The sequence below is a fragment of the Panthera leo genome, chromosome B1 (genome assembly GCF_018350215.1).
Source record: "Panthera leo isolate Ple1 chromosome B1, P.leo_Ple1_pat1.1, whole genome shotgun sequence".
Taxonomy (NCBI): domain Eukaryota; kingdom Metazoa; phylum Chordata; class Mammalia; order Carnivora; family Felidae; genus Panthera; species Panthera leo.
Genome location: NC_056682.1, coordinates 190,944,345 through 190,963,769, shown reverse-complemented (window position 1 = coordinate 190,963,769; position 19,425 = coordinate 190,944,345). Strand labels below are relative to the sequence as shown.

At 34.8% G+C, this 19,425-nt stretch overlaps 1 protein-coding gene across 11 annotated transcripts in view; it reads right to left on the bottom strand.

The window, feature by feature from the left end:
• The window catches only part of LCORL (ligand dependent nuclear receptor corepressor like), a 167,118-nt gene that overhangs the window by 108,010 nt on the left and 39,683 nt on the right, over positions 1–19,425 (bottom strand). For all 11 annotated transcript variants that reach the window (XR_006202018.1, XM_042936816.1, XM_042936810.1 and 8 more), the window contains exon 2: positions 5,918–5,983. Coding sequence is in view for 9 of the 11 variants with exons in the window: in XM_042936816.1 (XP_042792750.1) it covers positions 5,918–5,983 (66 nt within the window). In the remaining 2 variants the exon portion in view is untranslated. The remainder of the gene's footprint in view (positions 1–5,917; positions 5,984–19,425) is intronic.

Below are 19,425 nucleotides of genomic sequence, written 5' to 3'. Positions count from 1 at the left end.
TCTTTTAAGTAGACTGTGGTACATCTAAACAAGGCAGTATTATTCAGTAATAAAAAGAAATGAGCTATGATGCCATGAAAAGACACAGGAAACTTATATGCATATTGTTCAGTGAAAGAAGTGAGTCTGAAAAGACTAAATACTGTATGATTTCAATTATATGACATTATGGAGAAGAAAAAAAAAAACAGTAAAAAGAGCAGAGGATTGGGACAGAGGAAAGAACTAAAAAGGTGATGAATACAGATGATTTTTAGGCCACTGAAACTATTGTGTTGGATATTATAGTGTGGATACATGACTGTGCATTTGCCAAAATGCAGACAACTGTACAACATGTAGACTTAACTATGAGGCTTTAATTAATAAAATATATTCATATTGGCTCATTAACTGTAACAAATGTACCACACTAATGAAAGATATTAACATAGAGAAACCTTGAAGGGGGATTATATGGGAAATCTTTGTACTTTCTACTTGATTTTTTTCTGTAAATTTAAACTGCTCCAAAAATGCTATTTAAAAAATTAGGATATTATACACATGTTTATTTGTCACAAATATTTCCTATGCTCAAATATACTTCTAAATCATTTTTAACAGATACGCATGGTTCATCAAACAGATGCATCGTAACTTATTTAATCAATACCCTATTTTTGGATACTTAGTCTTGGGATTATAAATAGCATGATGAATACACTTGGATAAGTTTTTGTGTACACATTGATAAGAGCTAATATAATTTACCTAACTATAAAATACAGCAATATTAGATTCTCTGGTTTTAATATAGATAATCAATTCATATTAGAAAACTACTGACTTAATACTAGGCCATGAATTCCTAGTAGTTCCTTTCCTCACCGCTAATCACAGTTCCTTACACAAAATAAGCATTCAAAATATTTCATCTAACAAAAAGGTAATACACAATGGGGAAAAAGACATCTCTTCAATAAATGCTAAGAAAACCGAATAGCTACATGTAAAAGAACGAAACGGGACCGCTTTCTCACATCATACACAAAAATAAAGTCAAAATGGATTAACGACCTAATTGTGAGACCTGAAACCTTAAAATTCCTAAAAGAGAACACAAGCAGTAATTTCTCTGACATTAGTGGTAGCAATATTTTTCTAGGGCAAAGGAAACAAAAACAAAAACAAACTATTGGGACCACATCAAAATAAAAAGTTTCTGCAGAGAAAGGAAACCATCAACAAAGCAAAAAGACAGCCTACAGAATGGGAAAAGATATTTGCAAATGATATATCTGATAAGAGGTTAACATCCAAAATATATAAAGAATTTATTCATCTCAATACCAAAAAACCACAAATAATCCACCTAAAATATGAACATGAATAGACATTTTTCCAAATGACCACAGGCACATGAAAAGATGCTCAACATCACTCATCATCACGGAAATGCAAATCAAAAGTACAATGAGATATCACCTTATACCTGTCAGAATGGCTAAAATCAAAAAGGCAAACAAGTGATAGGTATTAAGGAGGGCACTTGTTGTGATGAACACTGGGTGTTGTATGTAAGTGATGAATCACTAACTTCTATACCTGAAACTAATATTACACTGTATGTTAACTGACTAGAATTTAAATAAAACCTTAATTTAAAAAATGCAAGAAACAACAAGAGTTGGAGAGGATGTAGAGAAAAAGAAACTCTTGTACACTGTTAGTGGGAAGAAAAATTGGTACACCAGTGTGGAGAGTCTTCAAAAAATTAAAAATAGAAATGCCATATGATCCAGTAATTCCAATACTATTTACCCCAAAAAACCCCAAAACACTAATTCAAAAAGATATATGCACCCCTATGTTTTACTGAAGCATTATTTACAAAAACCTAAAGATGGGAAGCAACCCAGTGTCCATTGATAGATGAATGGATAAGAAAGATGTGAGATGCACACACATACTAAAATATTACACAGCCTTAAAAAAGGATGAGATTATGCCATTTGTGACAGCATGGGTGGAGCTAGAGAGTATTATAAGTGAAACAAGTCAGACTGGGAAAAATCAATACCATATGATTTCAATCATGTGGAAACTAAAAAACAAACAAACAAAAAAAAACAAATCAATAAACAAAAGCACAACTGGACCTATACAGAGAATAAACTGGTGGTTCCAAAGGTAAGGAAGGGGTGGGTGGGGTGGGAGGACAGGCAAAATGGATGAAGGCGGTGGGGGGTGGGGGGGGAATAACAGTCTTCCAGTTATGGAATGAATAAGTCACAGGAATAAAAGGCACAGCACAGGGAATATAGTCAATATTGTAATAGTACTGTATGATGACAGGTGATAGCTACACTTGGGGTGAGCATAACATATAGAGAAGTCCAATCATTATGTGCACACCTGAAACTAATGTGACATTGTGTGTCAACTATACTCAGATTAAAAAAAAAATTGGGGGGGAGGGGAGCCAGAGTGGCTCAGTCAGTTAAGTGTCTGACTCTTGATTTCAGCTGGGGTCATGACCATGGGATTGAGCCTTGTGCGAGCTCCGTGCTGAGCATGGAATCTGGTTAAGATTCTATCTCTCCCTCTGCCCCTCTCCCCCACTTGTGGTCTCTCTCTAAAATTAAAAAAATTTTTTTTTAATGTTTCACCTAATAAATCTTAAAAAATTGTTTTGTGCAGCACCTGGGTGGCTCAGTCAGTTGAGCATCTGACCCTTGATTTCAGCTCAGGTCATAATCCAGGGTCATGGGATCCAGCCTCAAGTTGAGCTCTGCACTAAGCATGGAGTCTGCTTGATATTTTCTCTCCTTCTGCCCCTCTCCCCTACTCACACACTCTCTCTCTCTCAAAAAAAAAAAAAAAATAAAAACAAATAAAAAATAAAAAATAATTTTGTTGTCTCCACCATCATAGTGTTTAGAGTTGAAAAAAGGACATTATGTCAAAAATATTAAACTTCAGTCAGTGGTACAGGCAGGGGTCAGCAAAACTTTTCCATAAACAGCCAAATAGTAAATATTTTAGGTTTTGCAGGCCATACCATCTGTCACACCATTCAACTCTACTGTTGTAGTATAAAAGCAGACAGAAAATGTTTCAACAAATAAGAGGGGCTGTTTCCAATAAAACTTTATTAACAGGACAATTAAATTTGAACTTCACATAATTTTCACATGCCATGAACTATTAATCTTCTTTTGTTTTTTTCCCCACTATTTAAAAATGTAAAAATTACTCATAGCTTAGAGGCCATTCAAAAGTCAACAAGCTGTATTTGCCCCACATGCTATAGCTTGCAGACCTCTGATATAATCTCCCTTCCAAATGTAGACACACCTAGAGAAAAACCAATAAGGATCTATCAGCCAGTTTACATAGGCCTACTGCACTCTTTTCATATTTTTGTAAATATTCAGTCACAAATAAATCAGATGATCCCATAGGTGGAAGAAACCAGCTCACAAATAAGACATGAGAAAGGACTGACTAAAGCAGAAAAAAAGAGGGAATTTTTGCTTAAAAGTTTAATTTTTTAATAAAAAATAATTTAGAGTAATATACAAGAATCTTTTGCTATGTAATATACTTAGTTTCTGGGTTTTGCAAAGTAATAAAGGTTCAGATTTCCAATGATTTATCTGAAAACATACACTAATCTATTTGAATTCTGCATACAAATTTCTTTAGTGACAAATCCCTATACTTGTAGTCTCAGCATCTAAATATTAAACCATTTTTAACATTGGCAACAAAACAAGCACACTTATTTATAAGAGGTAAGAAAGAAGCTGGAGATGTCTATAATGGATAGTTTTTACATGTCTTTTCAAAAGGCTCTACATTTTTTATTTAATTTTCCTTCAAAATATATGGCTGTCTTCATCCTTGCACAGATTACAGATTTATTGCTATTATATTATCATTCTTAAAGCTACAATTTAATTAGAAGCTTTTTTTTTTTTAATCATAAAAGCAGAAAAAGGAGGAAGAATTTACCTAAGAAACCTGATGAAAGAGTACCTGAGGGTGAAAAAAAGGCAATGAATATGTGCTTATATGCAAGTTCCAAAGCTTAGCTAATTTTGTTAACTCCTCTCACCAAAAAAAGCACTAAAAAGGACATAAAGTATAAGATCTATCTGAATTTAAATAAATGGAATGAGATATACTGCAATGGGTGATTAAATCAACTAAGTAAATTAATTATAAATAGATCTACAATGAAATATTGTTAAGAAAGATGAAAGATGATCTAGGCGTTATATACCAAAATGATATACCAGTGAACACAATATGCACAGAAACTATATACACTGTGCATAGAGTATACACTACTATAATAAAAGAATAAATATACACAAGCACATATCTTACATTTACATAAAAATGTTTAAAGGTTATCTATGGATTGTGGGACTAGGAGTAATGTTTTTCTTTCTGGCTTATCTGTATTTTCAAATTCCCTAAAATAAACATGTACAACGTGCATACTAAAGGAATACTAGCCTAGAAACAAAAAACAAAGTATTTATTTCCTTAGAACATTCTGCCCTTTGCATAATAAACAATTTCTGAAGGAACATAAATATACACATACATATACAATGTATAAACAAATGAAAGTAGGGGAAGCAACAGGCTAAGAGTCTTAAGTTGTAATTTGGGTTACCAGAAGACAATTAAGTATAATGTTGACTTCTGACATGAATGAGGAGAGCAGGTTAAGAAAGGAAGGCTGAAGAAATAGGTCAAGCATAGGTTAAATTCTTGTTTCTTTAAATGTTTCCTTTGTTCATTTGTAAGCTCAGAAATATAGGTGAAACTACAGTTAGTACTGCTAAAAAATATATCAGGTAAAAATACTTAATTCAGTGTTGAATTATGACAAGATGAGAAATGATTAAAGTTAAAAGAAATAAAAAATGATCTTAGCTATAAGAATAATAAAACACAAGAACAAGCACATTTTGGAATCTTCATTCTTAAAGTCGTGTTCTACATGTGTATCAATTCATCTCACTGAAGACAGGTGGTTGGGACAAATGATCTTTCACAGATACTTTCAGATCTACAATTTATAACTCAATTATCCTGCTCAACATTAATAAAGAAAGAGCAGAAAACTCTGACTACTCCCGTCATCACTTCCTCAACTCCCACCATCACTCCCTCAACTTAAAGACTTATTTATACAGAAGAGAGAAGGCCCTGTAGAGATGTCTTGGGTCTTGGTAGAATGGCAGGTACCACAGGATAGAAGGTAACAGAGTTAGCACATAAAACTGACCCCATACAAGACTCAGAAATAATTTGATCAAAATCAAAGCAGTAAATCTATACTAGCACTACCCATTTTGTGAATAAACAGGAATATAATTTCAGATGTCTACAAAACTGTTCTTTCCTAGTGCTCTACATTTCCAAGCAAGCAATAAAACAATTGAACTAGGGTATCACAGTAATTATATCATAAATCAAAATCTTCCACTAGGATTTATGCTACAGCATTTGAAAGAGATGGCTATACTACATAACAAATAGTATTATACATAAATATAAGATTCTGAACACACATGGCAGGATTTTTCAGAATGACAATCTGATTTCCAGGCTGCCTATCTCATGAGCAACAGAAAATATTTATTTAAATCTTCTTTAAGTGAGGACACATAATATGTAATAAAAATTAAATTGTACCATTAAGCCAAAAACAAGCTTCAGTTTCCATTTTGATCAGTGTACTAAAGTTTTTAAAAAGATTTATAAAACAAAATATTTGGATTTTATTTATTCATTTAAAAATACTAATTAAACAAGACCACAAATTCATATTTAATATAAAGTTAGCATAGAACAACCATTTTTCATTTATTAAATGGGACAGAGTTTTAAAATAAAATTTAAAAAGCATTACCTTCAAATAAACTGAGGTCTCTTCGTAGCCGTGGTCCATAAAGCCCTTCTAAAATACTCTCAAAACCTGTGTTGTAAAAGAGAGAAAAATATATAACCTACTGGAAGAGTTAATTTTATAATAATCAAAAACCATGAACTCTATATGATTTATAAATTTATAAATTTTACATATTATAAGGTGTCATTTTTCCTTAACGTGTATTAAGCTGAAGTAGGCAACACACAATAAACAATCAAACAATGACTATCAGAAATCACATGATTGTGAAATTAAAATATTCAAATGTAAATATTCACAACTAAAACAAGTAAATATCTTTGTTATTTAGAAATATTCTGAGGTTGAAATATTATAAGCAGTAATAATTTTGTAGACAGAATAAAAAACCAAACATGTACTACATTCCAGTTTATATTTGTTATAAAAAATGTTAACGTAAAAGAAAGTAGCATCTTTAACCCCAATTAAAAGAATGAGTAAATGAATGAGAAAATCTTGCTGTGAAAAGTATGATGTACAAAATTTAAATCTACATACTTGTATAAATGAAAACACAACAATTTTTTCATGGTTATGGACTGCCTTGTTTTAAGGAAAAAATTACTGAATATCTTGTCAGGTTAACAAGACCCTAATTCATGAATTTACAAGAGTATTCTACCTTCTGAATATACTGATTTTAGTATTTTACAATTTTCTTTTTGAAGTCTGTACCTGTATCTTATTCAATTTTAAGCAACTTAATAAACTACAAGGCATCTCAAGAAAAATGACCAGAACGGCAAAATAACCAGGAAACCAAGAAAAGGAACTTAGGGAAGAAAACAACTTAAAGGTAGCATGATGGCTCTGAACAAAGAAAATTAAAGTAGATTTTTTTTTAGTGGTATTCCTAAATTATAAAACAGTGGAAATACTTCTATAGAAATGTTTCATAAATCATAAAATGTTTTATTTTTTAAAAATGTTTATTTATTTTGAGAGAGAACGTGTGCAAGCAGGGGAAGGAGAGATGAGAGAGAGAATCTAAGCAAGCTCCATGCTGTCAACAAGGAGCCCGGGATGGGGCTCGATCCCACAAACCATGAGCTCATGATGTGAGCCAAAATTGAGAGCTGGATGGTCAACCGACTGAGTCACCCAGTCACCCCCATAAGATGCTTTAAAAAAAATGTTTTTTAGTATCTTTGAAATCAAGATGTATATTAAAATCAATGGTGTGTTATAGCCAAGGAGTGGCAACATTTTTTTCATTTAGTAGAACATGAAGAAATAATACAACTTACAACTGATGTCTTAGATTTGACAAGGTAGTTATCATGATACTTGGTAAACACATACTTAATAAAATCTTCGTGAAACGATTCAGTACTAGTTCCAATAGTAGAAATTTCAGGCAGAAAGTGAATGAACTATCACCAGAGAGAGCTTTCAAGAATGCCTCATCAGGGAAATACAAATCAAAACCACACTGAGATACCACCTCACGCCAGTCAGAGTGGCTAAAATGAACAAACCAGGAGACTATAGATGCTGGAGATGATGTGGAGGAACAGGAACCCTCTTGCACTGTTGGTGGGAATGCAAACGGGTGCAGCCACTCTGGAAAACAGTGTGGAGGTTCCTCAAAAAATTAAAAATAGAACTACCCTATGACCCAGCAATAGCACTGCTAGGAATTTACCCCAGGGATACAGGAGTGCTGATGTATAGGGGCACTTGTACTCCAATGTTTATAGCAGCACTTTCAACAATAGCCAAATTATAGAAAGAGCCTAAATGTCCATCAACTGATGAATGGATAAAGAAACTGTGGTTTATATACACAATGGAATACTACGTGGCAATGAGAAAGAATGAAATATGGCCTTTTGTAGCAACGTGGATGGAACTGGAGAGTGTTATGCTAAGTGAAATAAGCCATACAGAGAAAGACAGATACCATATGTTTTCACTCTTATGTGGATCCTGAGAAACTTAACAGAAGACCATGGGGGGAGGGGAAGGGAAAAAAAAAGTTAGAGAGGGAGGGAGCCAAACCATAAGAGACTCTTAAAAAACTGAGAATAAACTGAGGGTTGATGGGGGGTGGGAGGGTGGGGAGGGTGGGTGATGGGCATCGAGGAGGGCACCTGTTGGGATGAGCACTAGGTGTTGTATATGGAAACCAATTTGACAATAAATTTCATATTAAAAAAGAAAATTAAAAAATAAAATAAACCAAAAAATAAAAAAATAAATAAACATTTAAAAAAATTAAAAAAAAAAAAAGGATGCTATATAAAAGACTTCCAGTTTGGGTAAAGACTCAGACTGAAAGAACCCCAAATCTCTTTCTATTACTAAGATATTCTATTTACCAATGTGCTCCAAAAATAACATTGTAAACAATTATTTTAAGATGTTTTTCTATGACATATATTGGACAAAATGTATAAGCCTATATAATGTATTCCCTATGTAAGCCAACTGAATTTAAATGCTGAATGTTTCCTAGATTTGTTTGAAAAGAAGAAAACAAATAAGGACTTACACTTTTGTTTTATTGAGTTTCTCAGCTCCTCCCTAGATAACACCAAGGTCTTACATATATCCTGTTAATACTTATTCATAGTGCATAGTGTTGGTGCTACCATAAACATCTTTAATCAAAAGTTTTGTTTCTGGAAATCAATTATGGAAACATAATTGATGTTTGTATATTGACTCAATATCTAGCAACATTGCTAAATTCTCTATAAAAACTTATCTGGATATTCTTTACATACACAAACACATCATCTATAGAGAATGGTAGTTTTGTTTTCTCCTTTCAAATCCTTACTGCTTTCTTTTTTCCTGTTCTTGACTTACCACCTTAGCTAAAGCCTCCATTATGATACCGAAAATTAGTGATGATAGTAGACATCCTTGACTTTGTGAAAATTAATAAAAGGAAATTTCATTTAGAAAGGAGGCAGGAGGCCAGCAGTGGGAACTCTCATGTCCTATCACTAGTTGTCAACTGCAGCCTAAATGAAGAGAGGGACTTTGCATGTGGATACTACCTGACTGTCCCAGAAGGAAAAAAGAAGGCTTTCCTCCTCACCTGGCAACAGTTTAGCCAATGAGAGACTGTCATAACTCAGCCAATGAAAGGCCACTATACTCTGAACTCCCAGTTGGCTCCAATGTTTATAAGAGCCCACCCAACTTCCTCCTTTTCCTCTATAAAAAAAGAAACTTGTTCAGGGGACTTGCCTATGGTTTTGCCCCAGCTTGCTTGTCCAGGATGACAATTCTCTGCTATTCCTAAATAAATCCATCTTTTGCTGGTAAAATAACTGTCAGTTTTATTTTTAAGGTTAACTACTTATGTCCTATCTAAATGTGAAAGCATTCAAAGTTTCATCATTAAATATAATGTTGGCTACATTCTTTTAAAATAACACCACTTGGGGCACCTGGGGGGCTCAGTCGGTTAAGCATCCAACTTTGGCCCAGTTCATAATCTCACGTTAGTGGGTACAACGCCTCATCAGGTTCTCTGTTCTCAGTAAGGAGTCTGCTTCGGATCCTCTAAAGAGAGAGATGCAGAAACTGAAGCGGGCTCCAGGCTCTAAGCTGTTAGCACAGAGCCTGACACAAGGCTTAAACTCACCAACCACGAGATCATGACCTGAACCAAAGTCGGAGGCTTAACTGAGTGAGCCACCTGCACCCAAAGTATTGTTTCTTACGTTACTGCCCATTTCAACTATATTTCTCAATTTACTTGCATAAAATGTTTCAGTATATGTTCTTATCTAATGTCCAACAACATCAGCAGCTGTGTCCTTTTTGCTTCTTATTCCTTACTTTGGTTATTTATGCTTTCTCTTTTTTCTCAATCAAGCTCATTAAAGATTTCTCAATTTTTTTTTTTAGTTTAAAAAGAACCTTCTTTTGATTCCTTGATCTTCTCTTTTGTATGTGTGTTTTCTTATCCACTAATTTATGCTCCTGCTTTTATTTCATGTCCTCTATTTTGAGTTTATTTGGCTCTTATCTTTCCTTTTTAAATGAATGTTTATCTCATTAACTTTCAGCTGTTCTTCTTTCCTAACATGTATTTAAAGCTATCAATTTCCATCTAAGTACTCCTTTAAGCTGCATTCCACAACTTTTGATACATTCGTATTCTCTCATCATTTGGTCAAAATATTTCCTAATTTCTATTATGACTACTTTTTGGACCCATGGGGTTTGGAAGCATATTTCTTAATTTATTTGAAGAAAATGCCCAATATAATTTCAATCCTTTGAAATTTTCTGAGATTGTTTATATGGTTGATACAGACAACTTTTGAAAATTCTCTACATATACTTGAAAAGAACACGCACTCTAAATTGGTGGATACAACATTCTGTATTTGTTCATTAGGTTAGCATGTTAACTGTACTCTTTAAATTATCCTTATTCATTTCTGTTATGTCTCTTCTCAATTGTTGAGAAAAGTATCTTAAATCTTCCATAAAATTGTGACTTTTTCTATTTCTTTGTTGTTTTATATATTTTTGAGGCTGTATTATCAAGTGTTTATAATTTTATAACTTTCATAGCTTCCCGGTGAATAGAACTTTATACAATTATGAAGTCACCTATTTTATTTCTAGCAATGAGTTTTGCATTAGACTATATGGTCTAATATTATACATTGACTATATGGTCTAATATTATACAGCTATAAAATAAAACATTTTTTGGTATTGTTTCCATGATAGGTCTTTTTCAATTATTTTACAAACTTCCTGTATTGTTAATGTGGAATATCTTTTTAAAAACACTCTGAGGGAAAAAAATAAAATAAAAATACTCTGACATTTTGTCTGAAGTTAGTAATTTAAATTTAAAAGTTACCAATATATTTGGGTTTAAATTTTTATCTACTTTTTTTCTATTTGTATCAAGGTGCTATGTTTCTGTTTCTCTCCTTTCTTGCAAATTCTGGAATTGACTGAATATTCTTCATTCCATTTGTTCTTCTCAGTTTGAAAATTGTGTCCTTTATTTCTATGCTTTTCTTAAGTTAACCCTGAAATTAGGATATAAATCTAAAGTTAATCAAATCTTTACCCATCATTGCAAGACTCAGACCTCCTCCCTACATACGCTATCGCTCTGTGTACTTTCCTGAGCATTATGTTGTTTTATGTTTAGAGACATATTTACCCTTGTCTTTGCTCTTCGTTACTTATTATAACTCAAAGCATGCTTCTTGGACTACTTTTCTTCTGCGTAAAGTAATTCCTTTAGTGAGCATCTGTTGCTGACAACACCCTTCATAAGACTGAATAAAAGTGTCTAAGTCATCCTCATTATATACTTTATGTTGCTCTCTTCTGTATTTTACCTCTCTCTTTTCATAACTGTATTATGGTTAATTTCTTCTACTCTATATATATATTCCATTTCACAAATTCCCTCTATTGTACAATCTGACAAACATACTCTCTGATTTAGAGTCAACTTTAAAGAGATATAATTTTCATACAATACCACGTATCCATTTTAAGGATAAAGTTCAACAAATTTTGACAAATGCATACTTTCATTTAATCAAGAACACAATCAAGACAGAATATTTCCATCAGCTCAAATGGTACCCTTGTGCCATTTTGAGTAAATTGCCTGAAATAATCCAAAGCCCAAAGAAACACTAATCTATTTTCTGTCATTATAAACTAGACTTGTCTTTTCTAGAGCTGCATCTAAATGGAATCACAAAATATACACTCTTTTGTATCTTGCTTCTTTTGACCAATAGTCTGAAATTTATTCATGGTGTTACACGTATCAGTAGTATTTTCCTTTTAATTGTGGAGATGTATTCTGTTATATGGATATATTATAAATTATCAATTCTCATGTTAATGGTCATTTGGGTTATTTAGAATGTGTGATTATTATAAATAAAGCTGGTATGTACATGCATGTATAAATCTTTATAAATGTATCATATTTCTCTAATAAATATCTAAGATTGTTATTGCTGAAGTTACTTGTACAGTTGCTTTGGTTTGTTGTTAAAATTTTAAGAAACCAAATAGTCATTTTTGCAAAATGGCTGTAGTCTTTTACATTCCCACCAGTAACAATACAAGAGATCCAGTTGCACCAGAACCTTACCAACTTTCACACTCTAATGAATGTGCATGTGGTTGTAATCTGCAGCTCCTTGATGACTAAAAACTGTTAGCATTCTTTCTATTGAAATGTCTCTATTCTGTTTTGTAACAGAATAATGCTGGCCTCATAAAGCAAACCGAGAAGATAGCTATTCTCTATTTCCTGAGTTTGTATATTTTTAAAAATTTTTTTTTAACGTTTATTTATTTTTGAGACAGAGAGAGACAGAGCATGAATGGGGAAGGGTCAGAGAGAGAGGGAGAGACAGAATCGGAAGCAGGCTCCAGGCTCTGAGCTGTCAGCACAGAGCCCGACGTGGGGCTCGAACTCACGGACCGTGAGATCATGACCTGAGCCGAAGTCGGACGCTTAACCGACCAAGCCACCCAGGCGCCCCCTGAGTTTGTATATTTTAATATTTATTCATTAACTATAAATCAGACCTGAAGTTTGCTTTATGGTAAGGTTTTAAATTATAATTCAGTTTTTTTAATCAATAAAAAATACTCAGATTATCTATTTCTTACCTAAGTCATTTTTGGCCATTGGTATCTTATAAGTTATAGTATTTATTTGCAGAAAGTTGTCCAAAAGAGTTTCTTATTACCCTTTAATGTCTGTAGAATCTGTAGTTATAGCCCTCTATCATTTCCAGTATTTTCTTTTTTAATTTTTAAAATGTTTATTTTTGAGAGAGAGAGATACAGAGCACGAGCAGGGCAGGTGCTGAGAGAGAGAGAGGGAGACACAGAATCCGAAGCAGGCTCCTGGCTCTGAGCTGTCTGCACAAAGCTGGACATGGGGCTCAAACTCACGGACCATGAGATCATGACCTGAGCCAAAGTTGGACACTTAATGGCTTAACTGACCGCGCTAAGTGCCCCCCGCCCCTGTATTGGTTTAAGTATCTTCTCTCCTTTTTCATTAATCAGCCCAGACAAAATTTTAGCAATTTTATTGGTCTTTTCAAAATACCACTGATGGTTTCAATGATTTTCTTTATTGTCCATCCATTTCTGTGATTTTGATTTCTGCCATACCTTTATTACATCCTTCCTTCTAATTACTTTTGTTGCATTTGCACTTAATTTTTCTAAGTTTTCCAGGAGGAAGCTTAGATCACAGATTTTTTCCATTGCCCTTTTAAACATTTTTTATTTTTAGAGAGGGAAAGTGTGAGAAGGAGAGGGGCAGAGGGAGAAAGAGACAGAATCTTAAGTAGGATCCACACTCAGCACAGAGGCCAATGCAGGGCTCAATCTTACAACCCTGGAATCATGACCTGAGCTGCAATCAAGAGTCAGACACTCAACTGACTGAGCCACCCAGGCACCCCAATTGTCCTTTTCTAATAAAAGCATTTAAAGCTATAAGCTTCTCTATATTCATTATTTTAGCTCCATCTCATAAATTCTGATCACCTATCTTTACATTTTCATTCAGTTCAAAATGTTTGCAATTTCTCTTATGTTGTCTTCTCTTACACACAGGCTATAAATGTGTTGTTTAATTTCCAAAAATTTGGTCATTTTCCGGAAATCTTTGTTACTAAATTCCAACTGAATCCTTGTGATCCATAAAGCATATTGTGTAAGATTGCAATCATTTTATATTTGTTGAGGTTTACAAGTAGCATATGAAGTACATTGGAGAATTCCATGTACACTTGAAAAGAATGTGTATTTGCAGTTATTGAGTAGATTGTACTATGAATGTCAGTTAGGCCTACTTGACTGATAGTGTTCTTTAAGTCTTCTACAGTTTTGTTTTTTTGTTTGTTTTGTTTTGTTTTGAAATCTTCTGTATTTCTGTAGATCATTCTCCATTAGGTTGTCAGCTTTTGCTTTGTGTATTTTGAAGCTCTGTTAATTAGGTGTTTATATGTGGGGTTTTTTTGGTGCATACGTCTTTTATTGGTTCTTTGTGAATTTACTTCATCATCATTAACAAAATGTTCTTTACCCTTGTTCTAAAGCCCTATTCCTTGATGTCTACTGTGTCTCATGTCACATCAGCCATAACAACTTTCTCATGATTAGCGTTTTTCTTCATTTTTTAAAAAAAATTTTTAAAGTTTATTTTTGAGATAATAAAGTTTATTTTGAGATAATATAAATTTCTATACTTTCTATATTGACACCTATTTGATCCAGCACCATTTGTTTCCTTGAGAGGTGGGGACAGTGGAGGAGGGGCAGAGAGAGAGAGAGAGAGAGAGAGAGAGGGAGAGAGAGAGAGAGAGAGAGAACCCAAGCAGACTCTGAGCTATCAGTGCAGAGCCCGACACGGGGCTTGATCCCACAAACCATGAGATCCATGACCTGAGCTGAAACCAAGAGTCAGACACTTAATTGACTGAGCCACCCAGATGTCCCATAGCATTTTTATTTTATCTTTTTGCATCCTTTTTAACCTTTATGTTATCCCTTTATACTTACATGGAGTTTCTTACAACACACAGTTGAATCTTCCATTTTTATCCAGTCTGTAAATCTCTACTTTTTAATTGAAATGTTTAGACCATTAACATTTAATGTAATTATCAATATCAGTGGGTTTATAACTATCATCTTGTTATTTGTTTTCTGTCACATCTATCATATGTTCCCTTCTCTGACTCTCACCTCCCACAATATTGTTTTAGGTTAAATAACAATTTTTAGTATTCTATTATATTGCCACCATTAGTTTATTAGCTATACCTCTTCAGATTTTTAGTGCTGCCATAGGGCTGCAAAGGTTTTCTCTTAAAAATTTTAGAGATTTAGGGGTGCCTGGGTGGCTCAGTTGGTTAAGTGTCCAACTCTTGATTTCGGCTCAAGTCATGATCTCATGGTTCATGGGATTGAGGCCCACACTGGGCTCTGCGCTGACAGTGTGGAGCCTACTTGGGATTCTCTCTCTTCTACTCTCTCTGCCCCTCCTCTGCTTGCGCTCCTTTTTAAAAAAGTTTTAGATTTAAGTTTTACATTTAGGTTTATGGTCCTTTTTGATTATTTTTTTGTGAATGATGTGATAGGAATGATATTTTTTCCATACAGACATCTTTTTTTCTATATTTTCTATATTGACATCTATTTGATCCAGCACCATTTGTTTCCTTTTTACACCGTCTTCCTTTTTACATTCTCCATATTGCTCTTCATTATGTGTATGTTATCCCTTGATCCATGAGTACACTGTGCAAATTCTAAAAGCAGTTTTAACATCCTGATCTGCTAATTCTATTATTTCTAGTCTAATTATTAACTATCAATTTCTATTAATTAATTTCTATTAATATCAATTTCTCCTGATGAGACACATTTTCCTGCTCTTTTGCACATCTAATAATTGCATGTGGATGCCAGACATTATGAATTTTACATTGTGAGTGCTGGGGTTTTTTTTTCCTTTAAAGAGTGTCATACTTTATTTATTCAGGAAGTTAAAATACTTGAAGATAATTTTGAGGTTTTTAAAAAAGGTTTTTCAAACAGAAGCAAAAAAAGTCTTCCCGCTACTATGTTTAGCTTTCATGGATCTCCACTGAATACCTCTTGTATTCCATGATTGTTCTTACTCTGGTTGGTGGGAACCTGAATGACTCCCAACCCTGTGTGCGTCCTGGAAATTGTTCAGATTACAGCTCATTGGTAATCATTTTTTTCTAAGAGTGTTATTTATCAGCCCTTGTGGAATGTCATATTACATATGCATTAACTGGTTTTTAAAGATTCATGCATTAACACGTGCTGGTTTCTTGACCTCTTTTTCTGTGTAGCTGCCTGCTTTCTGGTAGTATGGCCCCACAAATTCTATCCACTTGAAACACTATGAATGCTGACTTCTATCTTCTCAAGTCAGTGAGACCACTGGGCTCTTTTTGGGTTCATCCTGCTTGTGCTACAGTCTGGATGTGCTACAGTCTGGATATGACCTCCAAGCAAAATGGTGGAGTGATCATAAAGCCTATATCATTAATTCCATTTTTCTCAGGGATCACACTTCTATGTTACCTGTTTTCCAATGCTGAAAAAAAAAATGATTTTAAGTACATACTTCAGTTTCCTATCTGTCTACACAGGAGGATAAGTCCAAGCCCTCCAACTTTCCCCTGGTCAGAGGCAGAAGTTCATCTGCTGATTTGTCAGTTTAATAATTTTATTTATACAAGTTTTACTATGTTCTTTTTAAAATATTTAACATCTTTTTTAAACTTTTATTTATTTTAGTAATCTCTACACCTAACATGGGGCTCAAATCCATGATGCCAAGATCAAGAGTCACAGGCTCTTCCAAGTGAACCAGCCAAGTGCCCTAAATATTTAACGTCTTTTTTTTATAGCTCCCCATTCCTTGCAAATATTGAGGTCTGTCATTTTTTAAATATGGTAAGCATAATCATTTTAAAAATCAGTATCTGGGAACGGGCAGGGTGGCTAAGTTGGTTAAGTGACCAGCTCTTGATTTTGGCTCACATCATGATCTCACAGTTCTGGGATCAAGCCCCACATTGGGCTCTGTACTGACAGCATGGAACCTGCTTGGGATTTCTCTCTCCCTCCCTCACTCCCTCCCTCTCTCTCTCTCTCTCTCTGCTCCTCTCCCACTCATTCACTCCGTCTCTCTCTCTCAAAATATCAAAACATTCAAAAAATAATAAAGCAGCACTCAGTGGCTCAGTTGGTTAAGTGTGTGACTCTTGATTTCGGCTCAGGTCATGATCTCATGGTTCGTAGGACTGAGCTGGCATTGAGCTCTGCGCTGACACTGTGGAGGCTGCTTAGGAATATCTCTCTCTCCCTCTCTCTCTGCTCCACCCCTACTTGTGTTCTATCTCAAAATAAATAAACTCCAAATAATAATTAAAAATAAAAATAACAAAGATAAGTATCTCATCATTCCAATATCTTACAGCATATGAGTGTGTTCTGCTGTCTCTTGGTTCTTGCTTATCTTGCCTATTTCTTTTTTCACTTAATTCAGTACTTACTGGCTTTTGCCTTCAAAAGATTAAATATTCCCTAAGGCCTAGGATGGATGTACCCCCTTCCCAAAATGCTTACTGTTGGTTTCCAGAAGGCATGTAAAGCAATTATCAGTTAGAAACCATCTTGTGGTAGGTAGAATAATGAATGGTCCCACAGAAATGTTCATGTTCCAATATCCACTACCCATGAATAAATCATGTTACATGGCAAGACGGAACTAAGATTACAGATGGAATTTAATGGTCAGTTGCCAATCAGCTGACCTTAAAATAAGATCATACTGGTAGATGCACTATAATCATAAAAAGCTTTAAATTGGGATGAGAGAGGCAGAAGAGTCAGAATGAAATGGTATCATCAGAAAGACTCAACTGGCCATTTCTGGCTTTAAAGATGAAAAGAGGTGGGGGTGCCTGTATGGCTCAGTCAGTTAAGTGTCAGACTTCGGCTCAGGTCATGATCTCACAATCTGTGAGTTCAAGCCCTGCATGGAGCTCTGAGCTGACAGCTCGGATCCTGGGGCCTGTTTTGGATTCTGTTTCTCCCCCTCTCTCTGCCTCGCCCCATCTCGTGTGCTCACTCTCTCTCTCTCAAAAATAAATAAACATTAAAAAATTGTAATGATACAAAGAAGCCACAAGCCACAGAATGCTGGCAACCTCTAAAACTTGGAGAACACAAGAAAATGTATTCTCCCTGGGGCTTCTCTCATAATGTAATACAGCACTGCCAACAACTTGATTTTAGCCCACTGAGGCCCACTTCAGACTTCGGACCCCAGAACTCTAAGATAGTAAATTAGTGTTAGTGTTACCATAAGCCACTAAATCTGTGTTAATTTGTTATAACAGTAGGAAACTAATAAATATTTGTATTACTCCATTGAGGCTGTTACAACAAAATAACAGAAATTGGGTGGCTAGAAGTCCAGGCTAGAGTGCCAGCATGGTCAGATTTTGGTGAAGGCTTTCCCCTGGGTTACATACAGAAGGCCAACTTCTCTATGTGTCCTCACATAAGTGGAAGGGGTGAGCTAGCTCTCTGGGGCCACCTTTAAAAGGGTACTAATCACATTAATCCTAATCCCATGAGAGCTCCACATTCATGATCTAATCACCTCCAGAAGGCTCCACCTCTTAATATTACTTTGGGCATTAAGTTTTCAACATATGAATTTTGGGCAACACAAAAATTCAGACCATAGTAACACTTCAAACCAATATTATAGCTTGAGGTTCCTTGATTGACTTGATACAGATCTGCTAGTAGGCCAGTCTGTGACAAATTCAATCTCATATATTTTTCACCTTTTCCTGTTCTGCTCATCAGGCAACAGTTTCGGAACTACAGAGAGGAAGGATGATTTTAGGTCTGGTTGCTTTTACACTGAAGGCATGGCCCTGAGAAGCCTAGCTTAATCTGCAGAAGATCTGTAAGAATGTCTATCTTAGACAAACTTGGGCTTGGATTCTGATCCTTTTGCCTAGTTAACCAGAGAAGCACAAGTATACAATATTTAAAAAGGACTTCAAACTTAAATAGCTTTGCCTTTATTTTCTACTTACCTCTAACATTAGCCTGGGTATTCCCAACTGTCTTTTCAGTTCTTTAATATTTTAAATCTAAAGGGGCGCCTGCGTGGCTCAGTCAGTTGAGTGACCAACTTTGGTTCAGCTCATGATCTCACAGATTGTGAGTTTGAGCCCCGCGTCGGGCTCTGTGCTGACAGCTCAGAGCCTGGAGCCTGCTTCTGATTCTGTGTCTCCCTCTCTCTCTGCCCCTCCCCCACTCATGCTCTGTCTCTCTCTGTCTCAGAAATAAACATTAAAAAAATTTAATATTTTAAATCTAACGTTTTTTCATTGTTTTCAGCAGAAAGATTTACATAATTTAGATCACCCTTACCAAAAAACAAAAATTCCTTGTGCATTCGGTTTGACCCTAATATAGAATTCATTTATATAAGTATATGCAGTTTATCCATTTTTTGAGGGCTATGTGACTTTTCACTTTTTTTTTTTGGTATTATAAACAATGCTGCATTAAAAATCTTCATAAATGTGTCATCTTGTCCAAGTGTTAGTTTCTTGTGCATGGAAATCTGTAAGTGGAATTACTTGGTCCTAATGTATGCATATTTTCAACTTTCCCACATATGGCATTATATGGCTGAATCACTTTACAAGTCTATCAGCAATGTTTAAGAGTTCCTATTTTCCAGAGGCACCGGGGTGGCTCAGTCAGTTAAGTGTCCAACTTAGGCTCAGGTCATGATCTGCAATCTGTGGGTTCAAGCCCCGTGTCAGGCTCTGTGCTGACAGCTCAGAGCCTGGAGCCTGCTTTGGATTCTGTGTTTCCCTCTTTCTCTGTCCCTCCCCCATTCA